At 35.8% G+C, this 13,069-nt stretch overlaps 1 protein-coding gene across 2 annotated transcripts in view; it reads right to left on the bottom strand.

Moving 5' to 3' along the window:
* LOC127433790 (CD166 antigen homolog A-like) overlaps positions 1 to 13,069 on the bottom strand; it is a 99,565-nt gene that overhangs the window by 5,915 nt on the left and 80,581 nt on the right. The window contains exons 7-14 of one of the 2 annotated variants that reach the window (XM_051685998.1): positions 10,969 to 11,093; positions 10,674 to 10,806; positions 9,942 to 10,054; positions 6,792 to 6,918; positions 6,526 to 6,647; positions 1,540 to 1,669; positions 589 to 615; positions 103 to 217 (exon numbers count right to left, since the gene is read on the bottom strand). In XM_051685998.1, the coding sequence (XP_051541958.1) occupies positions 103 to 217; positions 589 to 615; positions 1,540 to 1,669; positions 6,526 to 6,647; positions 6,792 to 6,918; positions 9,942 to 10,054; positions 10,674 to 10,806; positions 10,969 to 11,093 (892 nt within the window). The remainder of the gene's footprint in view (positions 1 to 102; positions 218 to 588; positions 616 to 1,539; positions 1,670 to 6,525; positions 6,648 to 6,791; positions 6,919 to 9,941; positions 10,055 to 10,673; positions 10,807 to 10,968; positions 11,094 to 13,069) is intronic. The other variant, XM_051685999.1, reaches the window with a different exon arrangement.

A 13,069-nucleotide genomic window follows, 5' to 3' on the forward strand; every position in this document is an offset into this window, starting at 1 on the left:
GCTGTCGACTTGGCCAAGAATTTACATCTGCATTTGCATACTTGTGTAGAGTGTTTCTGACCTTAAACTTGTCTATTTTTGCATTCTTATGATGCACCTCACCTTGATTTCTTTATATAGAGCCAGTAGATGAGTCCCACCAGAGCAGCGGCCAGGAAGATCCCAACCACTACACCCACTATCAGCTTGGCCTGCTCTGCTCCATATTCATTTTTTTCTAAAGGTGATGAACAGATAAACACTTTATGATGACTACTACACCATTTTGACACCTGTAGACCCAGGCAGGGATCCCATTAAAAGCACAAACATTCCACAAAAATATGACCACTAAAAGAAATTACAAAAGGGCATCTAGGATTAAAGACAAATGTTTGTGTGATGCCAGGATGCTCAACACCCTCTGAACCCATATGTCACTGGAATCACGATAATTTTGGATCCACACATCTTAATTTGTCATTTCAATATGCATCATTATAGAATAAATTACTTAAGTATAGGTGTGTAAATGATGACAGAATTTTCATTTTTAGGTGAACTATAGCAACTACTACGTTTAAGTGAAAAGAAATCATATCTTCTTACCTGGATTGGACGTCTCCTCTTTAAAAACTGAAATCAGATATAAAATTAATTAACTTTGGGTGCAAAAAGAAACTGGTATCCATGATAAATTTAGTAGAGAAAAACCACCACCCAAGTGTGGTTTAGAAATATAGATGCAAAACCAATTCAAATCAAAAGTAAGTATTGCCCAATCAGATTTTGGCATTTTCTCTATAGATTTAGAAAGGAGGAAGACCACAAACATGCGATAGCGGTCAGAAAGAGAGGAGGAGAAGAAAGGGACAGCAGTCCAGCACCCTGACACAGACAAACAGAACCTGAGCCAAAGCTGAGAACCAGAAGAGAAAAGAATCTCAAGCCCTGTGAGTGAACACATTCAACAGGACCTGAGGGAGAACAGCTAAGGTGTCTTTCCAATGTTCACACAAGGAATTTTATAATTAGTAATGTGTATTGTAATAAGCCAACAAACTGGCCTGCGTTTAAAGAGTGCAACAGGCAAAACATACTGTGAAACATGAAGATAAATGAAAAACTTGTTTTTAAAGGATTCTTCGCATGCACAAAGGAGATGTTAGATTTCAGCATTTTCTTATCAGGGCTGTCACTATTTTAAAGAGTAGATTATTTTTGCTTGTAAAAAAGAACTTAAAATGCTTGATGGTATATGGTTATCATCGCAATTTGCATTTGGCTATAAATCTAATATTGTCTGATTTTGCTAAATGTATTTCAATTTATTTATTTTTTTGCATTGTATAAGTCTCTCCACTTTGAAACCACTATCAGGTCTCATTAACTATATAATGTTAAATATGTATTAATGAAAAATGTAACAGTTTAGATTGAAATGAAAAATTATTATTATTCTTGACAGCCCTATCTTTTAAAGGGATAGATTGTTATGGTTAGTATAAGCAGTCCTCACATGTCAGAGCGAGAAACCTCTTTAGCGAGTTCAGTACTTACGAGAAAACACGCTGATGTCCTTCATATCAAATCCTAGTTTATTGGTCACATGACAGGTGACAGTGAGGTTCTTACTGGGCACTACAGTCAGTTTGTATATGGCCTTCCCATTGACGTATGACATCTCATCCTGTGGGACGACGAACAGAAATCTCAGTTTACAGGGAATCAGAAGTACTGTGTTGTCAAGCTGTATTTTAATTAAATGCAATTATTTTCATCTAAAAAAATAAAATAAAAAATAAAAAATTTGAAATATAGGATGTACAGTTTTTCTTAAAAAATAAAATGAAAAACAAAAGTTAAATGTATACAAAAACAAAATTAATAACATGATAAAATAAAGTTACAAAGCCATATTTCATTTAAATGTGCATTTTTGTTCATCTAAAAAAATAAAATAAAGAATAAAATAAAATATAGTTATATAAAAATATAAAGAAATAGATTAACATGGCAAATAAAATTAAATAAGATTAAATAAAAGGTAATATATATATATATATAGATAGATAGATAGATAGATATGTGATCATAAAACTCTATTTTGGTCTCGTCACTCCAAATTACAGTGTGCCAGAAGCTGTGAGGCATGTAAAGGTGTTGTCGGGCATATTGTAACCGGGCTTTTTTGTGGCATTGGCTTCTTTCTGGCAACTTGACCATGCAGCTCACTTTTATGGTCACAACCATAAGCGCTATGTTTGGAGAGAGGTCAACAAGTATTGTGCTCCTTGAAACAACCACACCGTCTTTTTACAGAGCAGCCTGTATTTCTCCTGAGGTTACCTGTGGGTTTTTCTTTGTATCCAGAACAATTCTTCTGCCAGTTGTGGCTGAAATCTTTCTTGGTCTACCTGACCTTGGCTTGGCATCAAGAGATCCCCGAATTTTCCACTTCTTAATAAGTGATTGAACAGTACTGACTGGCATTTTCAAGGCTTTGGATATCTTTTTATATCCTTTTCCATCTTTATAAAGTTCCATTACCTTGTTACGCAGGTCTTTTGACAGTTCTTTTCTGCTCCCCATGGCTCAGTATCTAGCCTGCTCAGTGCATCCACGTGAGAGCTAACAAACTCATTGACTATTTATACACAGACACTAATTGCAATTTAAAAAGCCACAGGTGTGGGAAATTAACCTTTAATTGCCATTTAAACCTGTGTGTGCCACCTTGTGTGTCTGTAACAAGGCCAAACATTCAAGGGTATGTAAACTTTTGATCAGGGCCATTTGGGTGATTTCTGTTATCATTATGATTTAAAAAGGAGCCAAACAACTATGTGATAATAAATGGCTTCATATGATCATTATCCTTAAATAAAAGACAGTTTTTTTTTTTTTTTGCATGATCAGTCATATTTTCAATATCTATGCCAAAATTTCACAATTTCTGCCAGGGTATGCAAACTTTTGCGCACTACTGTGTCATATATATATATATATATATATATATATATATATATATATATATATATATATATATGTCAGTATTGTGTCAATTATTTGAACCGTTTCACAGTTAAGAAATTTGGAGTGCCAAATTACAAAACATTTAAATAAATATTTTTAATAAATCATTATGTACATAATGAATTGTAAAACTATAAATTAATTAAATTAACCAATAAATTAATAAATGTCCCTTGTATTTCATATTAACACTAGTTTGCTTCCATTTTAATTTTAGCATTATCTTTAGGTTGATCTGTCATTTATGGTCACATAAGGCATTTTCAAGGTTATTGACATGTTATTTAATGTTATTTAAAGCATGGACAAAAATATAATGCTAAAATGAAAATGGACACAAACTACTGCTAAAATGAAATACAAGGAACATTTATTGATTTGTTTAGTGATTTAATGAGGAATGATTTTATAATTTTTAAACTATTTTATTATGCATTTAATGATGAATTTAGATATTTATTTAATTATTTAATTTAGAGTAATCTGGCCCTCCATAAAGAAAAAAACAGGAAAGCTAATCTGAATTTGGTTCAAATTTTTGTAGTTTTCTATGGCAATATCTTTGCTCGAGGCACCATGTAAAATATTTAACCACTAGAGGGTGCTAATGATCCACAGCCCATTGAGTATCTTGTCTTCAGTGCACTACACATAGAGCCAATGGAAACCCCCACAGCACACTCTAACACACCTCAGGGTCAAGAAGCACCAGTGCCATGTGAAAAAAAAAAAAAAAACCCCAGTCAGTAATCACAAAGCCATTAAATGAGTCACCATCATTAATGCTGTGCCTTCAAATGAGCATACGAACCCCTCATTGAGATTGCAGCACGAGTTATTAATGCCAGCACGGCAATCCATGGCATAACAGAATAAATAATCATTCATTAAGACTTTGATCAGAATCAAGTTCAAATTAAAAGTATAAAATGCAATTTTTCATAGTTTAACATTTATTTAGTAATTTACTTAATAATATGAAATAATATCAATAAATTAATAAGCATAGATTTACACTAACAAATCAGTTTTGATCAGCTTTACTTGGAAGGAAAAAAACTAAAAACATAATTATCATTTTAACATTTTATGGCTATTGTTTACAAATTATAAAAACTGAGGAGGAACATTTAGATCTGCTAAAGCCCTATTACAATATCAACAATACACTGGTGGCCAAAAGTTTGGAATAATGTACAGATTTTGCTGTTTCGGAAGGAAATTGGTACTTTAATTCACCAAAGTGGTATTCAACTAATCACAAGTATAGTCAGGACATTACTGATGTAAAAAACAGCACCATCACTATTTGAAAAATGTCATTTTTAATCAAATCTAGACAGGCCCCATTTCCAGCAGCCATCACTCCAACACCTTATCCTTGAGTAATCATGCTAAATTGCTAATTTGGTACTAGAAAATCACTTGCCATTATATCAAACACAGTTGAAAGCTATTTGGTTCGTTAAATGAAGCTTAACATTGTCTTTGTGTTTGTTTTTGAGTTGCCACAGTATGCAATAGACTAGCATGTCTTAAGGTCAATATTAGGTCAAAAATAGCAAAAAAAGAAACAGCTTTCTCTAGAAACTCATCAGTCAATCATTGCTTTGAGGAATGAAGGCTATACAATGCTTGAAATTGCCAAAAAAACTGAAGATTTCATACAAAGGTGTACACTACAGTCTTCAAAGAAAAGGACAACTGTCTCTAACAAGGACAGAATTAATGTCCTGACTATACATTGTGATCTGTTGAATGCCACTTTGGTGAATAAAAGTACCAATTTCTTTCCATAAGAGCAAAATCTGTACATTATTCCAAACTTTTGGCCGCCAGTGTGTGTGTGTGTGTGTGTGTGTGTGTATATTATACACACACACACACTATATTATATACAATTATAAAAATGTATGTGAATATTTTTTTAACAATAACATACTGTTACCTTTAACAATAACTAACAATAAGTTCAGCAGACCCCACTGAATTTGTTTGATGAGCACACGGTGTTGAAATGTTTCCTTCAGAAACAAGAAATTTGGGCGGGACATATCGAAGGGCTCATCCCTTGATGGCCAAAAGGCATGTTGATTAAGCTTGTAGTCCACTCAGAGGCTGAGATATTCAATTAAACAATGGGGGTGGTGCATGAACTGAAAATTAGACTGAATGTCTGTGGACGATCACATCTGTGAGAGCTAAAATGTATTGGAGCGCCACCTACATTTCAGATTGGCATTTTGTGATTGAAGGTGATAGAGGAAAAAAAATAAATTCTAGTCCTTGCTGCCCTCTTGACTATTTGGAGGGAGACGGGGTGAACAGAACCAGAATTACTTTCTTACAAAGTTAGGATGACAACAACAACAATACAAATATATATATATATATATTTTAATTTATATTTATCATAAGATTGTAAACATACAATATTATTTATGAATAATTGCATTGTGCAGTCATTCATCATTTTGTGCTACTTGCTAGTCTTTTGCTGGCGGTATTAGGGGGAGGGACATTCTCATTCTAGAGACAAAATCTGAGTGCAATATTCAATATTTATGGTCCATTTTCCTGGAAGAGAGAGAGACTGTAAATGTGAATGTGTATATCTGCTAAAAGTTTATTTTGTACACTAGCATATGGATGACCTCAAAGTAAACAGACATTGAATAAAAGCTGCAAAACTCCAATTTTGGCTTCATGGGGTCTTTAAGAAAATGACAAGACTGTCCAAACAGTGTGAGAAACAGGACAATTCTTACTGCGTGTGTGTTTGTATTGCAGTGTGTCCGCAGTACGCTGTGTGATTGAGAGAGAGAGAGAACCGATAACTGTTTTTTTTCTCACACATTGGTCAGAATGCTCTGTATCAAAACCCAAACACTGTACTGGGACTCATGGGACATACGATGTTTGGGTAACAACACAGACAAACACAAGCTAGTTTTGTGTGTCCTGCTTTCTCTGTCCTCATTATCCTGTTCTGATATCCCGGTCTAACAATGAGCATAATTCATGGTCAACTCCCCTCAGAGGTAGCAGTGAGAGGCAATTTGAGGAGGCAACTCGGATAAATAATAAAAATATGAAAAAAAACCTGAACAAAGTAAAAGGCTAGTCTCTAGGCCCATCAGTCTGCAAGAACACGGGATGAATAATCACTTGTGTGTGATGTTTAAACATAATTTCTATCCCAGGATAGCCCTTTTTTTTTTTTTGACAATGTACTTTTTTACTCAAATTTAAAGTCTGCGCCTCTGCGTTTCAGGTGTAGAAAATCTGCGACTTCAAACACCTGTGCACCTTTCATCTTTCCTACAGCAAAACTAAGTGAAGTATCTGGCCATCTTTCCTTTTCTCGTTTTGAATCGTGAGACTTTTTTTTTTTTGCAGTAATTTCAAAATACACACTAAAACCAAGTAACTCTGAAGCAATTTTTTCCTATGTTTCAGTGTTTGTGTAGTTACTTTGTTTTACCTTGTACCTTAGTGTTCGTGACTTACATTAGTTCCATTGACGCTCCATTGCACGTCAGGTTTAGGCAATCCCTCTGCCTCACATGTCAGGATTTTGTTTTTGCCATCATTGCTGCGATGCTTCGTCAAACTCAGAATTCTTGGAGTACCTAAAGAAAGCATTATATTTATGTTTAAGTCAGAAAACTAGTGACAAACAGACTTTGGAAGTACAACTCAAACGCCTCAAACAAAGGTATATACTGTATGTTCACACTATGAGCCTGGATTCCCAAGTGTGTATAACATCCTACCTTCTACTGTAAGTTCAAAGGACAAGCTGCGTCTGATTCCTTCAATGGACACGTCGCACACGTACAGGCCTGCATCAGCATACGTCAATTTAGAGAAGATGGGCAGATTCTCTAGTTTACGGTTATCCTGAAGAAATTTAAAAAATGTATTTGTTTAGTATGACTTAGGGGTGAGCACTGACATTAAGTTGACACTCAAACCTGTCCCAAAAACAAGACCTTGTGAACCGACCTGAACCAACTGGTACAGTCAAATGTTTTAGATGGAGCCCGACCTAAATCTGAAAATGCTTTCTAAAAACGGACTCTATGGAGGGCAAAATTACTCAAAATTAAATAATTAAATGCATAATACAATTGTAAATAAATAAATCGTTAAATTAATAAATAAATCAATAAATGTCCCTTGTGTTTCGTTTTTTAGCACTAGATGCCCACTGTTGTTGAGTGACATGTCGGTAGCCGTAACCCTAAAAATTAAAATTAAGACAAGAAACTTGTGCTTAAATGAAAAATCAACCCAAAGATAATGAACTAGTGCAAATATGAAATACAAGGGACATGTATGGATTTATCTAGTGATTTAATTATTTTTTTATGATTTCATTAAGTATTTTAAGGGATAGTTCATCCCCAAAAAAAACAAAAAACAAATTCTCTCATTTACTCACCCTCATGCCATCCCAGATGTGTATGACTTACTTTCTTCTACAGAACACAGACATAATTTTTTAGAAGAATATCTCCACTCTGTAGGTCCATTCAATGCAAGTGAATGGTGACCAGATATTTGAATCTTCAAAAATCACAAAGGCAGCATAAAAGTAATCCATAAGACTCCAGTGGTTAAATCCATGTCTTCAGAAGAGATTTGATAGGTGTGTGTGGCAGACAAGCCTCTTGTTCATTGGAAAGGAGGAAGCGGGAACCGGGTTATCAACCAAAAAGATAAATAAAAAGCAATATGCATTCAGCATAACCAAAACATGTCGACACACATACACATAGCTCTGTGTGTGTCTCTCTCTCTCTCTCTCTCTCTGGCATCTCCAGCTCCTCCTTATCTCTCTCTCCCTCTGACTGGGGCAACTCGGCGCCAGTCGTGCATCCTCACGGCCCGGCCACACCCTCCTGCTCATTACATACCCCCAACGCCCAATTGAGGCTGGGGAACCAACCGGCCTGACCTACTAATACCCCCCCCCCCCAAGAGGGGAGGAGTTGCCCCTTCAGCTGTTCATCCTCACGGCCTGGCCATTCCCTCCTCCTTGTTACAGAGTTGGTGAGAAACAGATCAATATTTAAGTCCTTTTTCATGATAAATCTCCACTTTCACATTCTTTTTCTTTTGTTTTTGGGCATTCGCATTCTTTGTGCATATCGCCACCTACTGGCTGGAGCTTGTCAAAGGTGGAGATTTATAGAAAAAAAGACTTAATATTAATCTGTTTCTCACTCACACCTATCATATCGCTACTGAAGGTATGGTTTTGATGACTGGAGTCGTGTGGATTACTTTTATGCTGCCTTTGTGCTTTTTGAAGATTCAAAGTTTTGGTCACCATTCACATATATTGTATGGACCTACAGAGCTGAAATATTCTTCTAAAATCCTCATTTTCATTCAGCAGAAGAAAGAAAGTCATACACATCTGGAATGGCATGAGGTTTAGTAAATGATGAGAGAATTTTTATTTTTGGGTAAACTGTCCCTTTAATCATTTAAGTTTTTATTTAATGATTTAACTTAATTTTTGATTAATAATGTGGCCCTCCATATGACTCAAATATGATGGTCATATTACTATACATTACTATATTTTTTTTAACATAAATTACAATATTTAATAAATAAAAACATTTTACACTAAAAAGAAACCTTCCATCAATAACCCTACATTTTGTCAGGTCCCATTGGGGAGCCTATAGTACAGACATGGGCAACTTTTGGCCACGAGCCAGATCTGGCCCTCCACATGTTTTAATGTGGCCCGTGGCTCATTTATCCTTAAAGCGTTTTTTTCATTAGATATTTGAGTTATCTTGCATTGGGTCCTGAGGCTCTTCCACAAGTGTTTAACATGCTCAGGGTTGCCAGACAAGAGATGCAAGAGATTTATACTTGCGCAAATTGGAAATATTCTGCCTAATGTTGTACTTATTTTGTGCAGTCTGGCAACCATGCACGTGATTGCACTCTTTCTAGCTCTAGCTATCCCCTTTGAACAAACTTAGTGATCTCTAGCGCTATATTCTGCTCAAAGAAAAGTGTTATACAGCCACTCCTTGTCCATTCTTTAGGCTGCTTGTGCTGTTAGGTTCTACTAAGTGTGCGAACAAACCTTCTCAGTGATGAACTTTAATAAAATATAAACATAGATCTCAGCATCATTGACACGTGGAGAGGTAATCACTGACACATGAGCAAAAGCAAGTGAGAGACGAATATGTATTTTTTTATTTTTGCATTTCAGTAATGTTGAAGTCCCTCGCAACTGTATTTTAATTTAACTCTTGCAGTAATAATTTATCATGCAGCCTGTTTTTTTCAGTTGTGTGCTTAATGGAAAGTCAAACCATTGGCATACAAACTACTGATGAGACCCACATCATGACCCTTTTAGTGCGTAAACAGGTAATGTTTTGAGAACAAACATTAAAAGATTTATACATTTCGATTTTATTAAAACCAATCCCTGATGTAGAAAGTGTTTAATTGAATAATAAATTACCAGGGAAATACAGATGGTAAAATAAATAATTTATAATTATGCTCAGCCTTTATTCAGTTTTTTAATGGCTGATAGAAAAGTATCTACCTTTGTATAGCAATACAATACATTAGGTAATTACAAAATAGTCCCATTAGTCACATATACACTTAAGAAAATTGAGTACACAACTATTTCTGGGCTTAAAAGATACAAGAACCAAATCAACGCAGAACATTGTATCTCAAAAGGAGCACAATGTGGCCCCCCCATGCGCTACTTAATGCCCGATGTGGCCCCTATACCGAAATAGTTGCCCACCCCTGCTCTAGTAGGACTATTGTGAATGTGAGACCTTTCAGTTCAATTTGCAACCAGTTCTTGAATTTATTGGCATTCCTTGCATTACTTTAAAATCACATCCCCTAAGATCTTTTACCTTGGTCCATGTCACTTTCGCTTCGGTGGAGGCGTTCTTTTCCAACGACACCACCAAGCTTTCCCCAAACATCTTTAACACCTTTCCAGTCGGAATGAGGCTTACATCCAGAACTGAAAAAGAGAACGTAAGACGAGTTGATAAGTGGTTAAAACCTGTATCAGACTACTTTTTAGTGCACATCAGTCCTCAAAACATTTTAACCTATGAGGAGACTTAATCACATCACATCTCTCTGCCAACTAAATGCTTTCGTACGGACCTCCAGTGCCCTCATCACCATCCCAACCCCCAAAACTCCCTGCTCCAGCAATTGTTTCCTCACACGGACGGTTAAGATGCCACCATCTTTGAAACCACATCGCACAGATGCCATGAAATACATCTGAGCCTACAATTTGAAGCATCACTAAATCCACATTATGGAGATCGTCAGGCCTTTTGAACTAAACGGACACACACACACTCACACTCCTAACTCAGAGTGAATTATTAAAAGAGGGCAGAGTGTGACAGCTTATCAGCGAGTAGAAGCCCTTGCCAGCCTAGCACTGTCTGCTCAACTCAAGTTAAAAATGCGTAATTAAGCTGTCTGCCTGGTGTCCCGCCCTCCTTGCTAATCCAACTGAAGATAGATTTGATTAACGTTTCACTCATGGGTTAATTTGTACCATAAAGGAGGGAATTCATTGCAAAGGAAAAGTTTGGTGTACTCCGGCTGTGTTCACTCACAGCTCACTGTGATGATCTGAGTCGACTCCATCTCTTCTTTGTCAAGTAAGGAACATTTATACAAGCCAGAGTCGGCTCGGGTGACACCAGTCAGGGTGTACACATCCTTGTTCGTCACTGTGACCTTCTGACCCTGTAGAGGGCAAAAGAGAGACAGAGAGAGATGGTGTGATTAAACAGTATGAAAGGATACAGGGCAGACAGCAGGACCCTGAATAGACGGAGCTCTTATTCTGGTGGCAAAGCAAGCCTTTGCCATAAGTGGTTGCTGTGGATACTGCTGGCAATTTCTCACCTTAATGTTGAAGTTGAAGCTGGTTGGAGGCGGGTTTCCGTCTGCCTGGCATTTTAGTGTCACATTATCACCTTCCCTAATGGGGCTCTGAGAGACAACCTGTAGACTCACCTTCTCTGTAGGGTCTGAGAGAGAAAGAGAGAGAAAAAAACAGACATTAGGAAGGATAGAAGTGATAGAAAGGAAACGGAGGAAGATGACTGTCATTGGACTGGTGCGTTGATTTTGCAACAAGTAGCATCAAAAATCATTTTCTAGGTCAGTATTGCTCAACCGTATGGAAGCCCATTTTCGCCACATAAAAAAAAAATAGTACTTTGGTAAATAAAAATTATGAGATACAATGTCAAAATTATGAGATAAAAATTCATTTTAAGATAAAAAGTCTTATGAGATTAAAGTCATTATTTTGAAATAATATGAAATAGTGAAATAAATGTAAGTACATTTTATGATAAATATCATAATTATGAGATTAAATGTCATTATGTTAAGATAAAAAGTCAATATCATGAGATAAAGTCATTATGTTGAAATAAAAAGCCAAAATTATGAGATACAAAGTCATTATTTTGAGATAAAAACTCATAATTATCAGATAAAAAGTTGGAATTACGAGATAAAAAGTCACCTCATAATTATGATATAGTCTCTCAAAATTATGATTTAGTATCTCAAAATTATGACTTAATATCTTATATTTATGACTTGTATCTCATAATTTTGGCATACCAAAGTACGATTTTTTTTCTTCAATATAGCGGAAATGGGCTTCCATACAACCGGGTTTGTTTCAGTACCCAGATTTTACACTGCGCAAGGGGTGACCCAACGCAGTATCAGAATTGTTTATCGGCCTTAAAATCAAACATTGGCATGTATTAATACTGCCCTGAAGGCCCAACAAAATGCAAAAATGGGTGATTTTCATGAAGTCTGTCAAGAAAATGTCCTGGTCATATTTAAAAATAAAAAATCTATTTTGCACAAAGAAAATGGGACAATGCAATATTGCATTGTGACATTATTTTCAGGGCACTTCAGCACATACCCCCATATTCTCATTATTATTTTTTAAATTAAAATCAGCGAAAATGAAAGGCAGTACCAAGGGACTACTATTATGTATAAATACTTTACAATTTAATTAATTGATAGTTTTTTCACAGTGCGATAATGAGAATATCATAACGACCATCAATTTTTGCATTACGGTAATGAGGATTGGGGGTAAAATGTGTGTAACTGTCACGAAAATCATATCACGATGTAAAAAATCATTAAATGGCACTAAAAAAGGCTTCAATTTCTAATTTGCAAAATATCCTTTCTTATTTGCTTCTTTTAATTTGGAGTAAAATAAGACCAGGACATATTCTTGACAGGTTTGGAGAGAATCACCCAAATATGTATGGGTAGTTCACTTAAAAATGAAAATCCCGTCATCATTTAGCCACCCTCATGTTGTCTCAAACTTGACTTTTTTTCATCCGTGGAACACAAAAGGAGATGTTAGGCAGTATGCTTCATTGTATGGAAAAAATAAGAGTGTCAACACTTTGTGTTCCACGAAAACAAGAGAATCATACAGGTTTGGAACGACATGAGGGTGAATAAATGATAACAGGATTTTAATTTAATTTTGGGTACACTACTATATGGTCAGTTGCACTTTATAATTTGCATTTAGCATTGTTTTGCCATGCTGTCCACATACCTAACAGAACATATTTTTGAGCCACAACCCACCAGATGAGAAGCACTGTTATAAGATACAACTCAACTCTGCAGACCCCCAAGAGGCTTGAACGCCTTAATTTCCACAACCATTTACCATATCTCATTCTCACCATCATTCTCTTACCCAGCAGCCTCAGAGATTTCATATCACATGTGCACCCTGAGGCACTAAGCAAACCTCTCAGCATTCAGACAGAGAGAGAGAGAGAGCAATGCATTATGTTTTATCAAGATCCAGGAAAAAACAAACAAAAAAATTAATTAATAAAATTAAGCCTGGCTCCCAAAGTGATGAGATAAAAAGTCTTGGTGCCACAAAATAATACAAATAGACAAGACGCCTTTCTATAGAGCACAACAG

The sequence above is a fragment of the Myxocyprinus asiaticus genome, chromosome 43, assembly GCF_019703515.2.
Source record: "Myxocyprinus asiaticus isolate MX2 ecotype Aquarium Trade chromosome 43, UBuf_Myxa_2, whole genome shotgun sequence".
NCBI classification, from domain to species: Eukaryota; Metazoa; Chordata; class Actinopteri; order Cypriniformes; family Catostomidae; genus Myxocyprinus; species Myxocyprinus asiaticus.